The 23068-nt window shown below is 45.4% G+C and overlaps 1 protein-coding gene across 1 annotated transcript in view; it reads left to right on the forward strand.

Annotated features, from left to right (window-relative positions):
- The window catches only part of LOC102448720 (uncharacterized protein KIAA1958-like), a 38988-nt gene extending 16517 nt beyond the window's left edge, over positions 1-22471 (forward strand). The window contains exons 2-4 of the mRNA XM_075902613.2: positions 16105-16187; positions 16838-18056; positions 20842-22471. Of these exons, the coding sequence (XP_075758728.1) occupies positions 16185-16187; positions 16838-18056; positions 20842-21689 (2070 nt within the window). The 5' untranslated portion in view covers positions 16105-16184 and the 3' untranslated portion in view covers positions 21690-22471. The remainder of the gene's footprint in view (positions 1-16104; positions 16188-16837; positions 18057-20841) is intronic.
- The last annotated feature ends 597 nt before the right edge of the window (positions 22472-23068 follow it).

The following is a 23068-nucleotide window of genomic DNA, read 5'->3' on the forward strand; positions in this document are numbered from 1 at the left end:
ATTAAATTAGTGTAACGTTCTTGTGCAGACAAGCTCTAAATCAGGAAATGCAGGTTAAGAATCTTGAGCAATGTTTGCTCATAGGCTGCTCTGCAGTCTGTGTCAAGCTGAAAACAGAAATCACAGCGAGAGGACCCTCTCCTTCACCTGCACACCCATACAAGAGGAGGACAGACATGAATGGACAAAGACAGACAGACTGGATTTACAGAGGCAGTTGCAGATTAGCACAGGGAAGGAAAGACAGAGCTGAGATTCGGCTAGAGCTAGGAAAGCCAAAGGGTGTCGTATCTAACCATGCTGGGGCTGAGCTTCATGAGCCATCTCAGGGAAAGAAGACAGCAAGCAAAGGGCCAGAGGTCGAGGTATTTATACCCTCCTAAGGGCCTGTCCACTTCTGAGGACATTCTTCACCCGAGGCATGGGTCAGACAGATCCACAGGCTCCACCCAAAGCCATCCACCAGCACATGTGTGATGAGCTGAAGGGGGAAGACAGAAAGGCAGATCTTCCAGAAGCTTGCTCCCCACTGACGATACAGGCCTCCTTGGCATATGTACAGTGATCAGTTACATAAGTGAATATGCGCCTCATGGGCATTTCTGTTCAGAGCACAGCAGGGACTTTGCAAAGGCACTTTTGAAAAACCCACCCTGCACTGTGTGCTCAGGCAGTCTGGGCGCAGCTAAGCACCAGTTTTAAGAATTCCTATTAGTGCCACTCCTCTGCGCATGTCTGAAAACGCTGGCCATCCACTGGAGAAACTGCCTCCCTATCACTTCTCATTTCACCCTGCATCCTTTGAGAAGCCCATGGGAAAGCTGCTTTGTCATTTCTGAAGGCCAGTGACCAATCCCCTTCCCTCCCCTATTTATTCCAAGGTTTTCCGATCACGGCATGTGTTATGAGGCCATTGTACTGTTCTCTAGAGGCTCTGGTTGTCCTGTGAGAGGGCTGCTGAAGGGACTTGGTGATCTTGGAGCACGGAGGGGAAGCAGTGGCATTTATAGATAGGGAGAATGCAGAAGCATCACATGACAGGGAAGGTTCCAAGTACCCATCAGCCAGGTGCACAACTCAGCCTGGCACGGAGCTAGCTTGCAAGGCGGCCCAGGGTCCTACCCAACACCTCTGAGATCAGTCGGCATCCAGAGAGTGTGGGGGCATTGGCATTAAGGACAGGGGGCCTTTTTCCTTCCCCACTCTCAGTGCCCGCCCTGCTGCGGGCACGGCCCAACCAGAGGAGATAAAAACAGTGGTGGCCAGCGGAGAGGTGACAGCTCAGGGAAGGAGGAGAACAGAATGGAGGAGGCTCATAGGTTGAGGGAAAAGCAGATGGGAAGGGAAGTAAAGGGCAGAGTATGGGAGGCTGCTCTAGACGGGACCTCTCCCCCAAGAGGCTGTCTCAAGCTCCCCTGCCCATTCACCATCCTGACCACAACAAAGCTTCCTCATCCACAGGCTGCCCCAAGTCCCCATTGTTTTTTCCAAGCTCCCTCCAGTCTCTCTGCAAGGGCTAGGCTTCCCTCACACCTTCCCTCCCTCCCTCACATCAATGAATCGCTCCCCCTAGAGAGAAGTGTCACACAAAGGCACAGGCACAGAACGAGCTCAAACTAGCTACGGGAATACAGGGAAACAAGAAGACGTTTTATAAATACATTAGAAGCACGAGGAAGACCAAGGAGAGGGTAGGTCCACTGGTCAGTGAAGAGGGAGAAACAGTAACAGGAAACTTGGAAATGGCAGAGATGCTCAATGACTTCTTTGTTTCAGTCTTTACTGAGAAGTCTGTAGGAATGCCTAACATAGTGAATACTAGTGGAAAGGGGGTAATTTTAGAAGGTAAAATAAAAAAAGAACAAGTTAAAAATCACCTAGAAAAGTTAGATGCCTGCAAGTCACCAGGGCCTGATGAAACGCATCCTAGAATACTTAAGGAGCTGATAGAGGAGGTATCTGAGCCTCTAGCTATCATCTTTGGAAAATCGTGGGAGACAGGAGAGATTCCAGAGGACTGGAAAAGGGCAAATATAGTGCCCATCTATACAAAGGGAAATAAGAACAACCCAGGAAACTACAGACCAGTCAGTTTAACTTCTGTGCCAGGGAAGATAATGGAGCAAGTAATTAAGGAAATCATCTGTAAACACTTGGAAAGTGGCAAGGTGATAGGGAACAGCCAGCATGGATTTGTAAAGAACAAATCATGTCAAACCAATCTGATAGCTTCCTTTAATAGTTTAATGAGTCTTGTGGATAAGGGAGAAGCAGTGGATGTGGTATACCTAGACTTTAGTAAGGCGTTTGATACGGTCTCACATGATATTCTTATCAATAAACTAGGTAAATACAACTTAGATGGGGCTACTATAAGGTGGGTGTATAACTGGCTGGATAACCGTACTCAGAGAGTAGTTATTAATGTTTCACAATCCTGCTGGAAAGGCATAACAAGTGGGGTTCTGCAGAGGTCTGTTTTGGGACCGGCTCTGTTCAATATCTTCATCAACGATTTAGATATTGGTATAGAAAGTACGCTTATTAAGTTTGCAGATGATACCAAGCTGGGAGGGATTGCGACTAATCTGGAGGATAGGGTAATAATTCAAAATTACCTGGACAAATTGGAGAAATGATCTGAGATAAATAGGATGAAATTTAATAAAGACAAATGCAAAGGGCTCTACTCTGCGCTGATTCGGCCTCAACTGGAGTATTGTGTCCAGTTCTGGGCACCGCATTTCAAGAAAGATGTGGAGAAATTGGAGAGGGTCCAGAGAAGAGCGACAAGAATGATTAAAGGTCTAGAGAGCATGACCTATGAGGGAAGGCTGAAGGAATTGGGCTTGTTTAGTTTAGAAAAGAGAAGATTGAGGGGGGACATGAGAGCAGTTTTCAGGTATCTAAAAGGGTGTCATAAGGAGGAGGGAGAAAACTTGTTCATCTTGGCCTCTGAGGATAGAACAAGCAGCAATGGGCTTAAACTGCAGCAAGGGAGGTTCAGGTTGGACATTAGGAAAAAGTTCCTAACTGTCAGGGTAGTCAAACACTGGAATAAATTGCCTAGGGAGGTTGTGGAATCCCCATCTCTGGAGATATTTAAGAGCAGATAAATGTCTATCAGGGATGGTCTAGACAGTATTTGGTCCTGCCATGGGGGCAGGGGACTGGACTCGATGACCTCTCGAGATCCCTTCCAGTCCTACTATTCTATGATTCTATGACATGAGGCTGTGCAGACCTAGGCATTCAGTGCTGAGGTCAGAACAAGAAAAAGTGCCCTTCTTCTTCAAGTGATGTCCCAGGGGATGCTCCACAGTTGGTGTCGGACTCATCCCGGCACCACAGATCGGAGACTTTGAGAGCAGTGATCGGGCGGGACGCGCATGTGCGAGTGAAGAGCGGTGCTCTTGCCTTAGAAGTAGCGTGCACAGCCTGCTTCTCCTCAGTTCCTTCTTCACCGCCCTCAGCCACAGACGGAGCTCAACTCTCTGCTCCTCAGCACGCTATGCAAGACAAATCAGAAGCACTTTAACAACATAAACTTAACAAACAATGAATGGTCTGGTGGCACTTTATAGACTAACAAAACATGTAGATGGGATCATGAGCTTTCGTGGGCATAGCCCACTTCTTCAGATGACCTGAGTTTCAACTCTGGTCATCTGAAGAAGTGGGCTGTGCTCAAGATCCCACTTGAGGGTTGTTTGTTAAGTTTACCCTGTACAGACTAACTCGGCTACCCTCTGAAGCTGTTTAACAACATAGATAGTCCTGAGGCACTCAAGACTCCTTCTCTTCAAACAGCAAAAGAAAAGGAAAAAAAAAAAGCCGCCACCAGCTTTTACCGCCGCACAGTGGCAAGCTGCAGCAAGCCAAAAAAAAAAAAAAGACAAGAACCAGTGAGCCACGAGCAGTCAACGCTGCTCATACAACTATAGTTACCCTCTGGGAGACATGCCAGACTCTCCTCAAGAAAAAAGATGCAGCAAATGCTGAGAATGTATGCCAGCCTCTGATGCCCACAGCAAATGTCTACGCTGTTTGTGAGACACACATGTACCTCAGAAATGGGTCCATTGCTGTAGCCTGACAACAAGAGCTTGCAAGGAAAGAGAGCTCACAGTGCACACGCAGTCTAAGGATAGAGCCCTGGACCCCCCTAATTATCAAGGGGGCAATAAGGGCTCGAGCATGATTTCTCCTCAGGGCAAACCTCCAAGCCCTTCATCTCGGAAACTAGACCCTCACCAGCCCGCTCTCTCCCCTCAAGAATTAGCAAAGGAGATGAGCCAGGCACTTCCTTAATAACAAGCTCTAAACAGCCCTCGAAAGCAGCTACCACAAAAAGAGCACCTAGCAAGGGCCCTGTGGTGAGAGAGGCACCATTGGCATTAATGGCACCTGGCTCGCCGTGGGCACACTCAAAGTCCCCCCCACAGTGCCAACCTAAGGCACAACCTTCACCAAGGGTACTGAGAACGGACAGGGCTAGCTCCAGTCACCCTCCAGTATTCCACACTAACTCTAGATCCCTTGGGTCACGACTGCACCCATGCCACCACCACAGGCGCTGACCAGCACGGCAATGGGTCACAAGCCTGCATCCCACTGCCAATTAAACAAACAACTTCACAGGCAACCCTTCAAAATGGTTACACTCGCCACAATAATCTCAGACTCAATGGGATCACAATTCCCTTCTCTAGATGATTGTCTTATCCGAGGTCCCTCATAACGGACCATGAGAGACATGACTGCATTCATGAGGACCGCGCTTCAGTCACTGGGCTTCATTATCAACTAGCAGAAATCCATACTATGTCCCACACAATCTCTGGCGTTCATAGGGGCTCGTATAGATTCCACAACAGCTCGAGCTGTTATCTCCCCAACCACCGTTTTGACAATATAAAAACCTCGTTACGATCGTTACCACCAGCCCAACGGTACGCATCATAACTTGCCTCAAACTTACGGGGCACATGGCAGCTACCACATATGTTGTCCTGCATGCCTGGCTGCGCTTCCGGTGTTTCTAACACTGGATCTCTTCAGTGTACACACCAGCCAGCCATCAGCTCCATAGGCACGTTTCACCTCCCCCAAAAGTTTTCACCTCCCTACAATGGTGGACCCAGGTACAGAACCTCTGCAAGGGGGTGCCTTTCTACGGGGACCAGCTGTCCAAACAAATTACTACGGATGCCTCACTGATAGGATGGGGTGCACACTTACAACAACAGTTTGTAGAAGGGAAATGGTCCAAAGACGAGTCCAGACTCCACATAAATCTGCTCGAGCTTCGAGCGGTCCATAACGCATGCAAGCACTTCCTCCCATACACCCAAGACTCTTTGATGTGTATCCTCACCGACAATATGACAACTATGTTTTACATCAACCGCCAAGGGGGGTGAGATCCCAGTCGCTATGCGCAGAGGCGTTCAGGCTTTGGAATTGGTGCATCCACCACAACATTACCATGGAGACAAGACCACTATGGCTGATACCCTCAGCCGCAACTTCCTCACAGAACACGAGTGGGAACTACACGATCAGATCACCCACAAGCTGTTCCACCGGTGGGGATGACGGCAGATAGCTCTCTTTGCCAACAGGCAGAACTCCAAATGCCCCAGTACTGCTTGAGAGTGGGCATAGAGCCCAGCTTCTCACTTGGGGCCAACCTATTATACACCTTCCCACCCATTCCTCTCATTCCCAGAGTCCTCTGGAAGATACAGACGGACGGGGCTTGTGTGATCAGGCCCCAGCCTGACAGACATGGTTCACATGTCTCTATCACCTGTCTCTACAATCTCCCTGCCCACTTCCAAACCTCCCAGATCTGCTCTCCCAGAACCAAGGGTCAATACTCCATCCCCAACCAAATATGCTGCACCTGACAGTATGGTAACTGTCTGGTTCTCGGAAGCTGAGAAACAGTACTCCCAGCAAGAGAAAAATCCCCTACTGCATAGCAGGAGACAAACGACATGCACGAGTTACCTATACAAGTGGCTTTACACAGTGGTGCGCACACAGGGCACTCGAACCACCCAGAGCGCCACCCCACCAAGTACTGGAGTACATCATGCACCTGAAACAACAAAATGTATCCATGTCATCGCGCTGGGTGCACATGGCCGCCATTACGGCCTTCCATCCTCCAACTGATGGGTTTTCCTTATTTGCACACCCCATCTCAAAAAGATTCTGGAAAGATCTACAGAACCTTCACCCACCTCGCAAACCCATTTCCCCACGTGGGACTTAGAACTGGTCCTACACTTGCTCACAAGACCACCCTTTGAACCAATGGCAACCGCACCACTTACCTTTCTTACCATGAAAACATTCCTTCTGGCAATCACTTCTGCAAGGCGGGTCAGCGAACTCGCAGCTCTGCCTCCATTCACAAGCATAAGGTCATTCTGCGGCCACACCAGTTCTTCTTACTCAAAGTGAGCTCGGAATTCCATATCAATGAACCGATAGTCCTTCCCACTTTCTATCCAAAACCGCACCGTTCCAGAGAAGAAACCATATTACACACCCTGGACGTCAGAAGGGCAATTGCTTTCTATCTTGATAGGACTCAGCCCTTTCGATCATCTCAAAGATTGCTGGTATCCCTGGCTGAAAGGTCCGAGGGAAAACCACTGTCTTCTCAGCATATATCAAAGCTAATAACATCCTGCATTACCACCTGCTACTCGCTCCAGAATAGGGCATTACCAGCGACTCCAAGGGCCCACTCTACCAGAGCCATGGCGACATCAGCTGCTTTCCTAAAGGGAGCCTCGCTCCAGGAAGTGTGCAGAGCAGCGACATGGTCGTCTAATCACACCTTGTAAAGCATTACGCTATTCCGCCATGCTCCACAACAGACACCACGGTAGCCACTGCAGTTCTCTCCACAGTTTGTAGCAATTACATGAAGCCCATCGCCCATCTCAACGGGCACTGCTACACAGTCACCAACTGTGGAGCACCCAGAGGGACATCACTTGAAGAAGAAAGAGAAGTTACTCACCCTGTGCACTAACGATTGTTCTTAGAGATGTGTGTCCCCGGGGGCACTCCACTACCCACCCTCCTCCCCACTCCTTCGGGCAATAATAGCAGCCCACAAGGATGTCAAAGAAGAAACGGAGGAGAAGCAGGCTGTGCACGCTACTTCAAAGGCGGGAGCGCCGCTCTCCGCTCGCGCATGCGCAGCCCACCTGATCACTGCTCTCAAAGTCTCTGATCTGTGGTGCCAGGACGAGCCCAACACCAACTGTGGAGCATCCACGGGGACACACATCTCAAAGAACAATAGTTACTGCACAGGGTGAGTAACTTCTCTTTCCCACACACAGTCCGCTTTGAAAATTCCCTGTGCTGTCCTCAGTGCCAGAATTGGGCAGCCAAATCCTTTCCAGAGGAGACTCACTGCATACAAGGAATTCTGCCGCCTCAAAGGCCTCTAGGTACCAGAAAACTATTTTCATAGAAGCATCTGGTTTTCCTCTGAGTGCTTTCTGTCCCCCGTTCCACCTCATCATTGTGCTCTGTGCACCCATGGGAGTGCTAAAAAGGGAACGAGCCCCACCAGGGGGCGTGGCTGTTCGCCCGCCGGGCGCCAGGGGGCGGGGACACTTGCGCGCCCGGGGGCGGCCCCCCCCATAGCTGCATGCCCGGGGGCGGGGCCCCCCCCATAGCCACGCGCCCGGGGCCAGTGCCCCCTCCAAGGGCCGCGCGCCCGGGGCCGGCGCCCCCACCCTCAAGCGCCGCACACCCGGGGCCGGCGCTCCCCCCGCCAAACACCATGTGCCCGGGGCCGGCGCTCCCCCCGCCAAGCGCCATGCGCCCGGGGCCGGCGCTCCCTCCCCCCCCAAGCACCGCGCGCCTGGGGCCAGCGCTCACCATGCGCCATGTGCCCGGGGCCAGGCCAGCCCCGAGCACCTGGCGGGCACATGCAAATGCCCCCGCGGGCACCATGGCGCCCGTGGGCACCGTGTTGGGGACCATGGGTCTACACTGTCATGTCGACAAAGCGGCTTGCTTTGTCGACGGAACTGGCTGTAGTCTAGATGCTCTTTGTTGACAGAAGCTTTTTCAACAGTATCTGTCAACAAAACTTCTGTCGACAAAAGCCTGCAGTCTAGACATACCCAAAGTTCTCTAAAAAGGCAAAACCCTGGAGAAAGTCGGGTTAGTAGAGAATGTGATCTTAATGGTTAAGATGTGTGTTGTGTTTTACAATTCAAATGGCAATGTCTCAACAAGGCTTCGTTACAAGGCGCATCTTCACCATTTAATAACTAATAGGACACTCTTTGTCCAAAACATCTTGAAAGATAGGGCAACACCTGCATATTCTATTTAGAAAAACTGAGGCACAGAGGAGTGGAGAAGAGTAATTTGCCCAAGATCATACAGCATATCCTTGGGACTAGAACGCGGGGCTCAAAGCTCCCACTCTAGTCCCCTTAGCACTGGAGTGTGCTACCTCCAATATAAAGCACCGCTTAATTTCTTCATTAATATTACTAGGGAAGTAGCCTATGTTACTTCAGTATTTTTAGAGGAATTTTTATTAAAAAAATGCTCACCATTACCTGGAATTGGAATAATGCAGTGATTTTTAACCATTGTTAAAAAAAGACATAAATGCCTATTCCAAATTCAGAAGGGATTTTTTTGAAGGGACAAAATCTGCAGTCTTCCACTGAGGAATTTTTATGCCAAGTTTCAGCCAGGTACAAAAGAACTAAGATACAAACCTGTCACATAGAAGGCTTATAAATGGAAATGTTACTGAATTCAGCTGCAATAATACTATTAGTCAACCTAGAATTGTACTGGTGTTTTAGCATTAATATAGCAAGCTTCTTGAAGCACAGCCAGGAAAGCTAAGTTTAGGACTTTGTATTAATTATTGATATTTTTAGGTGTGTGGTACTTTGTGTGTGGTGGGGTGGGTTTTGGTTTTGGTTTTTTTGCAGCTCTAGAGAACGGCATTTTGGGGGAGGGTATTTTTACCCTTACCAAGTTTACATTTAGGAGAAAAGTGGCCCATGGATTCAGAGTAAGATTGTCTCTGAATCAGGATCAGAACATTGTTTTCTTCATTAGCCTAGGCCAAAGGGAGATGGGTAAACATGCTTTTCAGTCAGCCCCTCACACAAAGGGAGTGCTTTCTGTCTGGGTTGGGTGTAAGCCTAAAATATGACTAAAATCAATTGGCCCTTCCTAGCAATTATTAAAAGTGTAGCACACTCTGCTGGAGGAAATCTGTTAGTGCATAGGTTTGTTAGCTACATTTTAACAAGACTTTGCCCCTAAATTGTAAACTACAAAACACATCTTAACTGTAATTTAAATTTAAGTTATCTTGTTTTCAGAAACAAATTACTATGGCAGGTTTGCCAGCTCCGCCATTCAAGAATCATGAGACAAAGCGCCACCCTATCATGATTCTTTTGCATAAAAGCCTACACATTATGCGTTCTCTTTATTTGCTCAAGTGTTTTTCTGCAGCTCTAAGGACTGACACGTACTTAAATAAATTAAAGCTAAGGACATGATTCTAGAAGCTGGAGCTTTAAGGAAGAAGACCAAATATTATGAGATTTTTTTAAAATTGTGAGTTAAGAACACCGTGAGTGTCTTTGAGAAATGCACTTTTGACATCCTGCATCCGTCTTCCAGTTCTTCAGTGATGGAAGAGTGATTATTTGCATATATGGGTATAAAGAACAAAGCAAGGCCCCAATCCTGCAATGAGCTCTGCAGAAGCATGCTCATGTACAGTACAGAACTGGAGCCTAGCAGTCCAAGAGTGATGAAAGCCCTATGCAAAAATAAGACCCCAGTTCTGCAAATGTGTGTGTAATTTTATATTGCACAAGTTTTCCCTTGTGCAACTGCTCCCATCCCATATGTAAGTGTTTGCAGGATCAGGACTTAAAGTTATTTTCTACATTTTAGTGTTTTTAGTAAAAGTGTTTGATGAGCTGCTCCATAATTTGTTTCCTTTTAATTTGTTTCCTTCATGCTCCTTCTCAGGGTGGTAAAAGCTGAGGCTCTGTTTATATAATTGAATATTTTGTAATTAATTTCTCCGCATACTACATCTGTTTTAGTGCCTGATTACATTTTATTAGATCTAGGCACTCCTATGCCAGCTCTGTCATACTTAATAAATAAATTAAAATAATAATTGCCTCCGGGAGCTTCGCCACACTGCAAGAATAGTGGCTCGGTAACAAGCATGGGAGAGAATCACAGCACCTGTGGCAGAGAGGATCTGGATTCTGACAAAAGTAAAAACCAAGACAGTGCCTAATTCTGTCAAAATGTATGAGGCCAAACAGTGAGGTTTCTGTGGAGTAGCATTTACTAGCAGAGCATTTACTACAGCATTTACTAGCTGGCACATGCAGTGGGAAAAGTGGCTGTCTCTCATAGGACTAAGCCAAGGGCATGTCGACATGGGGGAGTTATTTCAAAATAACAAGAGAAGCCTCCACACTACCAAGCCTGTTATTTCGAAATAATCACTCCTGCTTGTAAAAAGGAATAAGCTTATTTCAAAATCATTATTTCAGAAGTTATTATTTCGAAATAACCTAGTAGTGCAGACATAGCCTAAGTGAACAGTGCTCTAAATCCTGCTTTTCTTACTAGGATTGTTCCAGTTTCCCGTTTTGTCTTGTCAAGAGGTGAAAATGCCCCCAGACTGTGTATTTGCTAACCTTATTCCTGACTCTTGAACTAAAAGTGAGAAATAAACATTAAAAGACTAAAGAGAAACAGAATCAAATCAAGACTACTAGGAAAGGAGAGGAAAAAGGAATTAAAAAAAAAACCCCAAATGTCACTTAAGGACATTTTTAAGATCTGTACAAATGCAGGAAGCTGTACAAACAAAGAACATAAGAACGGCCGTACTGGGTCAGACCAAAGGTCCATCTAGCCCAGTAGCCTGTCTGCCGACAGTGGCCAGCACCAGGTGCCCCAGAGAGGGTGGACTGAAGACAAGGATCAAGCGATTTGTCTCCTGCCATCCCTCTCCAGCCTCTGACAGACAGAGGCCAAGGACACCATTTTATCCCTGGCTAATAGCCTTTTATGGACCTAACCTCCATGAAATTATCTAGCTTCTCTTTAAACTCTGTTATAGTCCTAGCCTTCACAGCCTCCTCTGGCAAGGAGTTCCACAGGTTGACTACACGCTGTGTGAAGAAGAACTTTCTTTTATTAGTTTTAAACCTGCTCCCCATTAATTTCATTTGGGCTACGTCTACACTGGCTCCTTTTCCGAAAGGGGCATGCTAATTTTACAGGTCGTAATAGGGAAATCCACGGGGGATTTAAATATTCCCCGCGGCATTTAAATAAAAATGTCCGCCGCTTTTTTCCGGCTTTTAGAAAAGAGCGTCTACACTGGCCCCGAGGATCTCTTATTCCTACTTCTTTTCCGGAGGATCTCTTATTCCTACTTCTTATTCCTACTATCTCTTATTCCTACATATCTCCCCTCAGTCTCCTCTTTTCTAAACTGAAAAGTCCCAGTCACTTTAACCTCTCCTCATATGGGACCCGTTCCAAACCCCTAATCATTTTAGTTGCCCTTTTCTGAACCCTTTCCAAGGCCAAAATATCTTTTTTGAGGTGAGGAGACCACATCTGTACACAGTATTCAAGATGTGGGCGTACCATAGTTTTATACAGGGGCAGTAAGATATTCTGGGTCTTATTTTCTATCCCTTTCCTAATAATTCCTAGCATCCTATTTGCCTTTTTGACCGCCGCTGCACTCTGTGTGGAAGTTTTCAGAGAACTGTCCACAGTAACTCCAAGATCTCTTTCCTGATTTGTCGTAGCCAAATTAGCCCCCATCATACTGTACGTATAGTTGGGGTTATTTTTCCCGATGTGCATTACTTTACACTTATCCACATTAAATTTCATTTGCCATTTTGTTGCCCAATCACTCAGTTTGGTGAGATCTTTTTGGAGTTCCTCACAGTCTGCTTCTGTCTTGACTATCCTAAACAGTTTGGTATCATCCGCAAACTTTACTACCTCACTGCTTACCCCTTTCTCCAGATCATTTATGAATAAGTTGAAAAGGATTGGTCCCAGGACTGACCCTTGAGGTACACCACTAGTTACCCCTCTCCAATCTGAAAATTTACCATTTATTCCTACCCTTTGTTTCCTGTCTTTTAACCAGTTCTCAACCCAAGAAAGGACCTTCCCTCTTATCCCATGGCCATGTAATTTACACAAGAGCCTTTGGTGAAGGACCTTGTCAAAGGCTTTCTGAAAATCTAAGTATACTATATCTACTTGATCCCCCTTGTCCGCATGTTTGTTAACCCCTTCAAAGAACTCTGAGGGTATGTCTACACTACAGCACTAATTGGAACTAACTTAGTTCGAATTAGTTAATTCGAACTAAGCTAATTCGAACTAACGCATCTAGACTTAAAAACTAGTTCGAATTAGCGTTTTGCTAATTCGAACTAGCATGTCCACACTTAGTGGACCCTGAACTGAGGTTAAGGATGGCCGGAAGCAGTGCCGGCAGGGCATCAGATTAGGACTTAGTGTGTGGAGCTGCTGCCTCAGGCTAGCCGAGGGCTGTGCTTGCGCAAAAAAAAGAACAATTGTTCTTGCGCAAAAACTTGCAGAGTGTCTACACTGCACACGCGTTCTTGTGCAAGTAAATTTACAGTATAGCATCAGAAACCAGGGCTTCTTCCAGAAGAGTTATTTCTCTCCCCACGAGGAATAAGCCCTCTTACACAAGAGCTCTTCCAGAAGAAGGCAGTGTAGACAGGCAACATGAATTTCTTGTGCAAGAAACCCCTATGGCTAAAATGGTCATCAGAGCTTTCTTGCGCAAGAGAGCGTCCACACTGTCATGGGCACCCTTGCACAAAAGCACGTGGCAGTGTGGACGTGCTCTTGTGGAAGACCTTTTGCACAAGAACTCTTCCGCAAAACAGTTCGGCTACGTCTAGATTGGCATGATTTTCCGGAAATGCTTTTAATGGAAAAGTTTTCCGTTAAGAGCATTTTTGGAACGGAGCGTCTAGATTGGCACGGACGCTTTTCCGCAAAAGCACTTTTTGCGGAAAAGCGTCCGTGCCAATCTAGATGCACTTTTCCACAAAAAAGCCCTGATCGCCATTTTCGCGATTGGGGCTTTTTTGCGCAAAGCAAATCTGAGCTGTCTACACTGGCCCTTTTGTGCAAAAGCTTTGCGCAAAAGGGACTTTTGCCTGAATGAGAGCAGAATAGTATTTCCGCAAGAAGCACTGATTTCTTACAGTAGGAAGTCAGTGCTTTTGCAGAAATTCAAGCAGCCAGTGTAGACAGCTGGCAAGTTTTTCCGGAAAAGCAGCTGATTTTCCAGAAAAACTGGCCAGTCTAGACACAGCTTTCTTGCACAAGAAGCCTGCAGTGTAGATGTAGCCAGTGATTGCTGCTCTTGGCTCAAAGCCCAATCCAGCCACAAGAAGTTCCAGCATTCACTGCAGTAAATTTAACTATTCAAACAGACTCCTTATGGATCCTATCTTTAGCTCTGTCAATGAAGCAGTCTTGCACCTCACATCTTAAAGGCCTATAGCCTGCTAACTCATTGCCTTACCCTACCCAGCTTAACCTCCCAGGCCTCCGGAAGTGGAGCCTCTGTCCATCCAAGTTTCTTTCCACTGACAGAGTCTCTCTCTCCTTTGTGCCAGGTTAAGTACTGACTCTCTTCTTTTGTATTCCCACAAAATTACAGATATTGCCATTTGTATTAACACACTTTGTGACCAAACACCAGCCAAGTTGATTACAATGAGCAAAATTCCACTCCCTCTGCTGAATAGCTAACAGAGCTGAGGAAAGCAGGGGCAAAATGTATTTACATAGACACACCCAGGGTTTCTCTCCCCTTCCCACAAGCTGAAATGGAAGCGTTCTTTCATCCCCTGCTTACACAGGTATTTGTCATTAGGTTATTTGACCCTTGTCCGCATTCATCTGGAACAAGATCTCTCTTGTTATTTTTGATTAATTATTTTAGGCCATTTTTAAAAGCCTAGAATCCCCATGTGACGATGGGCTTTCTGCCCGGTATGTTTAAAGTCTCCCACACTGCTTTGATCCCCCCTCTCCCCCTCATTTAGGCCCTGAATTCAGCAAAGCACATGATAATTTTTGGGTCACTGGAATGTAAGCACCTGCTTAACTTTAAAAGTGGGCTTCTGTGCCTTGCCAGCTCGGCGCCTTAGACAGCGCCAGCGTGGCATCGGCGTTGCTTGGATGTTGTGGACTGGTAAAACGTGTCTCTATTCTGCACTCTTCTGAGTGCTTGGCCTCTTATTCCAGTGGCCAGGTGCCCATATCACAGCGCTGGGCAGTCCCAGGGAGAGCCCCGCGACGGCACAAGGGAGCTACTCTCTCATCTTCCCTGGGCTCCCTTCCGGTCACGCTGGTGGCACATCTGCCAGGAGCCCGGGGAGGCCTGCGTGGCTGCCACCCCCGCTGGAGGTGTGTGCTGCACCTCAGGCCGACGGCACGGCGTCCGGACCGTGCAGCAGCTCCCCCCCAAAGCCCTGCTGGAGCGCTCCCCTCAGCTCCTCCTCCTCGCTGCCAGAGGCTGCCGTGTCAGGAGAGGCCTCTTCCCCAGCGCTTCCCTGCTGCAGCCAGGCCGGGCGGGAGGCTGGCACGGCCCGTCTGCCCCTGCGGGAGGTGAGGGGGTGTCGGGGGAGGGACGGGGTTCTCCTTTCTCCTCCCCCGCCCCATATGCCCCGACTTCCTCCAGTTTCCCCTCTGCCCCAGCTGCCCGCCCCACTGATGCCCTGGTTCCCCCCACAGCCTGCTTTTTATGGGTACAGGGCTGCAGCTGCCAGGCCCCAGCCAATAGCTCACGTGCAGCAGAATCAGGCCCCTCTCCGCTGTCAGTCCAGGCCCTGGGCTCATCAACCGTGCTTACCCCGCAGGCCCGGCTGGGAGCGTGGGCCCTTGGGCAGCCTGTGGGCCTTCCGCGTTCTCACCCGACCGGCCGGTTAATCTCAACAAGACTCACCTAGCATCAGAGAAAGAGGTTCGTAAAACAGTCTGTACACCTGCTTTAGCAGCTTCCCACCCTCCTCCGCCATGGCGAGCCTCAGGCAGCTTACCATCTTCAGACCTCCAGCGGGCGCGTGTCCCTGAAGAGCCCCCAGACACCCTGGAGAGGATCTCTCCTTTCTCCAGCCAGCACTCCTTGCTGTCAGTCTTCCAGCTGTGTTTGCCTTGCTGCCCAAAACCAGGCCCTGAGCTCAGCAGGGGGCCAGGGGCAGAGTTTGGTAGATGGATGGCGTCTGAAGCCATCATAGAGACAAGGTGGGTAAGATAATATTGATATTGGACAAACTTCTGTTGGAGAGAGAGACAAGTTTACACAGAATTCCTCTTCAGGTCTTACTGAGCCATTGTAGGCAAGAAAGCGTGCTTGAAGACAGGCACTTCCGGAATAAACCCTCTTGACTCGGCTATCATGTACTCGTTAACAGTAACTTTGAAGGATTCTCTTCTTGATCCTCCCATACAGGCGTTAATGAAATAAGGCTAAGATTTTCAGAAAAGCCTGTGTGGAGGAAGAATCTCTTAAAATTTGCACCTGAGTCTACTGGGATAAATAGGAATTACACAAAAAATTCCTTACTTATGTAGCTAGCAACTTTAATTATTAAAAGTTAAATAATTTTAAAATTTAATTTGGTTTTAATTGCTTATGTTTCTTTTCCTGGTTTTTCTCAGCTTGAAGAATTAAACAAGACCCATCACAGCGCTATTGTGTGTAGGTTTCCAGTAGTACAGAAATATATTTAAATTAAAAAAAAAATCTGTTTTCCTAATTAATATAGTTTCTTTTAAATTGACATGAGTAACTCCTCCTCTGTGTGGTCCAATTAAGTTCAATGGTACTGCTCACATTAGTGAAGTATTTCCAGGACTGGGATTATTTAGTTTGTGCTTAGTGAATATTGAAAAGTTTACTGGAGTGGAACTTGCCTCTAAAAATAAAAAAGTAAAAAATATGTATGATTCTTATTGTAGGTTTTGTGAAAGGAAGGACTGCTGAAATATACATTTACCCCTGGAACCTCCACTGAACATATACTCCATCAGATAAAACCATGGTGAGTACACTTTAAAATACACCGTAGGTCAATGGACGTTCAACTGTATTTGTTTAAATATAGATTTGTGTGAATTAAAAATTGTTTTGCCCTTTTACTTATATAACACTCCTTGCTGTTTGTCCTGTGAGTAGTTTTGAGTTTGTTTGATTATATACTTATTATATACCACAATTATGAAGTTATTGCACAGAGCCATTGTACACCTTGGGAATGATTTATAAATTCAGTTATTTTTTTAGTTGTGAATGGTTACCATTAATTTCACGATGGCAGACTTGGCTGAATGGTTTCACCCAATCCATGCATGTTCGAAAACACAATCATATTTCCCATTTCATTCAGATACCCTCCACATTAAACTTGCTCAGGTCATGGTAGGATACACGTGCAAGTTGTATGTTGTGTTTATATTTATTAACTTACTTGATGAATTGCACAATATCCACAAATTACCTTCCATCTCTTACAGCTGAACAAAGAAACGTTTCAAACAAATCATTTATTTGAAAAGTTTCTCGAGTTTCATCAAGCTAATTATTCTAATATTTAAAACTTAATAGATGGGATTGAGAACAGCTCCCTCTAATTGTTGCTAAAATCATCCTGTTTTTCTTATGTATCTTAAGATAATTCTAACCCTTTTGCAGAGTGAGAACGTTTGTGATGACGTGTACAACAATGTCAGCTCGGTTGCCATGGATCTCTCTAATTTAGTGACTTGGGCACATACTCATGGCACTATCTGCAGCCAGATCCCAGGCTTGGAGATTATACAGAATATGGGACATCCCACCAGGGACAACTCTGTTTTGTGGATATGTGAGTCTGGGCATGCATATCACTGGCCGTGTGGGGCGTTATATTTCAGAAGCCAGGAGGAAAGGGAGGAAGCTGTAGAACAAAGAAAGAGGTCCAGAAGCTATGACTCCTGGTCAATGGAACATAATGTAAGTGAAAAGAGATACAGGGTAGTCTCCCCTTTTGAACAAAAGAAAGCTGATTCTATTAACATGGGCTCGAGTAGCAGATCCCCCGAAGTAATGCAGAGGAAAGAGGATGCATTCTGTGTAATGTCTGATACAACAGTGCCAAAAGCAAAGCAAAGTGAAGCACTTCCTCAGAAAGACAACTTCTCTACGAGGCCATGCTTTGCAGCAGAGCTGAGTCTCCCATCAAATGAGTGTCATGTCAAAACCGACCCAGATAATGATGAGCCAGAAAGCAGAGAGGACCGGCAAGAGATCTCAGATGAAGAAGAATTTGAAGCTGGAGACCCAATATACAGAAGTAATTGTGATTCTGAAAGAGTAGTCCAAAATAAAGAAACGTCTGCTGAGGAAGAACTGCAAATTCATGGAGATGGTAAGGTCAGTAGCAAGGAAGCAACCATCCAGACGACAGTTTCTGTCTTTAAAGAAAAGGCTGCAGTAATTCCATGTTTACAAGGGGAGACTTTAGAGGACAGCGCTTATAGGATTCTGGAACACAACTGCTTGAAGTTAACTGCTCTTCATCCCACAAAGGCCAAGAGCAAAACCTCTAAAGCAAGAGATTCCTATGAATCAACAGTGTCCAAAGAAAAGTTAAAGCCATTTCCTGTCTCCAGTGTGGAAACAAAGGCCCAGTTTGAGCCATCCACATTCATGGTTTTCTATGACACTGCACCCACTGGAGCTGTTCATCAACAGCTCCAGCTGTGCCCATCAACATGTGCCACATCAGGAACCGGAGTAGCTGGGAACTATGCTGAAATACCTCCTGAGAAGAGCAAACAGCCGGGACCACTGAATGCTGCAAATTCTTCAGCCCTGCCTACTCTGGAGAATGAAAACTCAGAGGACAATCTGCCTGTATCTTCAAACAAAAGTAAGATTTCTGGAGTTTTATTCCTGGGTGGGCTTTTTAGTATATGTCTCTTTTAGCCAGAATATGACTATTTGGGTGGCTCCGTTTAGCCACCTAAATCCATATCTGAGCACCTGAATAAAAGTAAAAACAACAAGGAGTCCAGTTGCACTTTAAAGACTAACAGGTTTCTAGGGTGCTAGAAGATTTATGTGGTGTTGCTTGGGTCCTTAACTCAATTAAGTTTTGTTTTTCTTCGTTTAAATCATCTTTCTGGGGTAGGGCTGAGGATGAGGGGTTCAGTGTGCAGGCTGCCTCCTGGAGAGAGGACAACCTCAGCCCTCTCTCCCTGCAGCAGCTTGGGGCCAGGTGAGAAGAAAGAAACAGAAACAATCTTTCTTAGCAAATATTGGGAACCATTAATGAATGAATCTGCTTCGTTTTAGAAGTAAACAGCACAATTGTGATTTTAGCATAGGTATGGCTGTAATGGATTCTTAGTGCCAATTGCACACCTTGGCTGTGTCTAGACTGGCAAGTTTTGCAGAAAAACTTGCCAGCTGTCTACACTGGCCACTTAAATTTCCGCAAGAACACTGACGATCTCATGTAAGAAATCAGTGCTTTTTGCAGAAATACTACGCTGCTCCCGTTCGGGCAAAAGTCCTTTTGCGCAAAAGGGCCAGTGTAGACAGCTCAGATTTGTTTTGCGCAAAAAAGCCCCGATCGCGAAAATGGCGGTTGGGGCTTTTTGCGCAAAAGCGCATCTAGATTGGCCACGGATGCTTTTGTGCAAAAGTGCTTTTGCGGAAAAGCGTCCGTGCCAATCTAGACGCTCTGTTCCAAAAATGCTTTTAACGGAAAACTTTTCCGTTAAAAGCATTTCCGGAAAATCATGCCAGTCTAGACGTAGCCATACTAATTTAATTTAGTGATTAAAAATATTGAATAATCAGCCAAGATTTTAGAGATCATTCTGTAGAGCGAATAACTTTGCACCTGATATGTATTGTTTGTAAACGGTGCTTCTCATAAATATCAGGCAGTTGGACATCTGCCTGATATATATGCAAATTATTTTTATGCGTGCAAAAATTCAGGTGCAAATATAGAGCCAGCCAACTTTTGAAAGTTCAAGCAAATAGTCTCAAAACTAGGCGTTGTAGGTTTAATTTTTCACTGTTTGAGCTATTGATTCTTTCTATTTGACTAACGGCCATCAAGAGCAATATGAAAATTCAGAGTTGTGCTTACTAAATGTATATTTAGTAAGATGTCCCTAGTCTCTGTTTATCAGAAGCTGGGAATGGGTGATGGGAGGGATTAATTGAGGATTCCCTGCTCTGTTCATTCACTCAGGGGCACCTGGCATTGGCCACTGTCGGCAGACAGGACACTGGGCTAGATGGACCTTTGGTCTGACCCGGTCTGGCCGTTCTGATTTCTTATATTTAGATTTTGTGGCAAAGCCAGTACATTAAAGACAGAGAAAACCTGCTGTAAGAGTCTATGATGCAGAAGGTTAGATATAATTCTCCCTTGATTGTGCAGAGTACAAGAATGATGTTTTGAGGCTTGTCTACACTTGAATGTGAATTTGGATTAAGATAGGATGTTTGTTTAGACAAGCCCTTACAAACTAAGTATATCTCATCAACAGCCACTGTGCAATCACCTGGGGGCATTTATGCAATAGTTGTTTTTGCTGAACAATGAGTTATAATCCATTTTATCTTAATCTCAAGATAAGTCTACACTGCCACTTTCCTGCGCTGCAACTTTCTGGCGCAGAGTGTGAAAAACACACCTCACCCCCAAGTGCAGCAGGTTACAGCGCTGTGACATGCCAATGCGGGCAGGCTCTCAGCAGAGCGGGCTACTCCCCCGGTGGAGGTTGTTTACATACTGCGCCGGAAGACTCAGACAAAGCCTCAGCCTTAGCTTGCAGACTCAGTGTGCAATGATTTACGCCTTTTATTTCCTCAAATAGACCCCTCAATAGTTTTCCACAAAAGGAAGCAGCAATATTTAGATTTGTAAAATCCACACCCTCTGTGCAGATAAAAGAGTCATTAAACCAAAATAATGTACCGAATGACTCAATGCCAACAAGCAGCATTCACAGCCATCAGCTCCAGAACCTCCTCAGCACCAACCTAGTCACACCTGGGAAAAAATCCACAAGAGGGCACATGGACCTTTGCAGCATAACCTGGTGGCAGTCATGCAATCCTTACTCACGTCACTCCTTCTATAAGGAAGAGCTGCAGATTGTCACCTGGTCCTTAAGTATCAGTTTTTAGATCATACAGGGTCAAATTCAAGGCCTTCCTAACACACACATGAAAGTTCTGTCTTAAGGTCCCATTTAGAGTGGCACGTAATTTAAATGTCTCTGCACAGGGACAAAATTCATAATTTCAAAAAGTGGTGTAAAATGTCTTTAAGGCCTCAGGCTGCTTCCCTTGAATTGCGAGTTTTTAAATATTTGATATATTAGAACCTAGGCATGCCAATCAAAGATCAGGCCCTCGCTGTACTAGGCACAGTACAGAAAAACAACAAAGATGACAGATCCCTGCACCAGAGAACTTACTGTTGGCAACAGGTGGTCCAAACTGTGGGATGGGTGGGAGGGAGGATGCCATAACAAAACCAAAACAAAATCTTAAAGGAGCATGATCATAACAGATCCAGAATGTTTGAATGCTTTAGAACGGAAGCGAACACAGCTCTGCTTCACCATACATACTTTTGATAGCCTCTGTAGTTGTTTCTATCCACCGAGTTGTCTCTTATCTTTTAGAGACATTGAAGAAGTCGGAGAGTAAGAGAATTCGTAATATTGGTGATATAAAAATGTTCAGAGACTGGTTGGCTTCTCATTATCCTTCTGAAACGCGTGAGATCTTCACACTGCCTCCTGCAGACCTTGATAATTACCTAGCCTCCTTCTACACTAGAGTCAGGAAGCAGAATGGTACAGAGTTTTCCGCCAACTCTTTATTCTTCTTTCAGAGCAGTATAGACAGATACCTCAAGGAGCACAAGTACGAGTATAGTGTGAGTAAAGGGCCTGAGTTCACAGCATCTCAGGAAGCATTAAAGGCAAAGTGCCAGCATCTAGCACGGAAGGAGAGGGAGAGAGATTGGAATATTTTGGAAAACCTGACAGATAGAGATGTAGAGAATCTTCGTAAAAAGGGCATACTGAGTCGAATGCATCCCGAAGGATTTCTACACCTAATGCTCGTGAACATCATCCGAGGTTTTGGGGCAAACACGCACAGTCAGACTCCAAACCTGTGGTGGGGGCAAATTGTGTTAAAAAAGAATGCGCAAGGATTAGAGTACTTGGAGTGGAAAGATGATCTGAACACACAGGCAAGCACAGAGGAGTCAGTTCTATATATTTATGCTAAGCCTGATAATCCAGGCAACTGTCCAGTCAGAGATTATAAGGAGTATGCTAAGAGACGGCCACTGGATATGCATCATGACCGTGATCCATTTTACTTGTCTCCTAAACCTTTGTGCTGCATATGGGACCAAATATGGTACTGTAGAAAAGCACTGACAAAAACCAAAATGGAGAAAATGATGAAAGTCATTGTCCAGCAGGTCAAAGGATCTGAAAAAAGGTCCATGAAATAAGAGTTATCAGTTTGATCTCTGCTGTGTCTGTTTTGATAGAAGTATGTTTTCAGTCAGTTTGGGAGTTGTTTAAAATGGCTGCAGTTAATATGGGCTGAGGGAGAACACCTCTCCTCAGCAGATTACCCCAAAAGCTTAAAAAGCTGTGTTGTTAAATTGACCACCACCTTCCCATCATTAGAAAAACCAAGGGTAGAATTCGTTCTTACATTCTATTTACTGAATAAAATCTTAAATCCTGGATTTAAACCATTATCAATGTTCTACTGAATTAGCTCAGTAATGTTAGTGTAGAAAGGACTTGTGTTTTAATACCCTGGCTAAGTACCTGTATGTTCATGAGGGGAGGGGAGGAATTGATCCTGTTGTAAACCAAACTTGTCTAATGTGGAATTTAGCTGTCTCTTTTTACAATAAAAATATAAACAGGTGGAGCTGGCTTTGGGAAGGAAGAATGATGAAAGATTACCAGTAGTTGCCAGCTACTAATCTATAGCTAATCAGAATGGTTTAATGTGTTTAGATCAATTCTTATTTTTCTAAATGAGGAAGGAATTCTTTCATTTAAGAAGTTCGGGTTGAGTTTTAGTAAATTACCAACCCCCCAAATGCAGTCAATAACATGGAAAAGTTTTATGCAATAACCTTAGTCTGTAGAGGGCTAGAGTCAGTAGTCAAATTCTGTAATTCAGTTCAAATGTTCAAATGTTATTTAACAGATGTATTTTCCTAATGTTCAGTTATAACTGTTGGCATGTCATAATAAACAAAATTTTACTTCATTATGGTCAGTCTTTTCCAAGAAGATGAAACTATGAACTCAGAACAGGTATTGCTTCATTTCTGTTATTCAAATCATTGTTTTTAATAGCACAATCAGATATTGACTTTCTTCAACTGACTAATGATTATTTGTACTGTGAAGCTGATCCTGCTAAGAAATCTAGCCATATGAAGTCCATCTGATTCCACGCAGGCATAAGGTGGGTGGATCCCATTGTAGGATCCAGCCTTGTAGATAGCATTTTTTAATTCAGGGGTGGGGAAAACTAGCAGCCTCCAACCCAAAAAAAGGTTCCCAGCTCTGTTTTAATCCATAGATCTCAAAATAGTTTACAAAGCCGAGTAAATTTTTTTCTTCCTGTTGTACAGACACTGACAGAGAGGACTGAACTAACTTGCCCAAGGTTATATAACTAATCAGTGTCAGAGCTAGGATAACCCTCTTTTCTGACTTTCCTATGCTACAGGACTCATTACCGCATTAGGATAGGATTTCTATCCAAGTGCAAGAAGATGGACATCGTACCCAAAGGACTGAAAGTGAACAATCCATTAAGATCAACATACTGCACTGACTACCGTGAAAGACTCTGCCT

This window comes from Pelodiscus sinensis, chromosome 32 (genome assembly GCF_052426305.1).
Source record: "Pelodiscus sinensis isolate ZL-2025 chromosome 32, ASM5242630v1, whole genome shotgun sequence".
Classification (NCBI taxonomy): Eukaryota; Metazoa; Chordata; order Testudines; family Trionychidae; genus Pelodiscus; species Pelodiscus sinensis.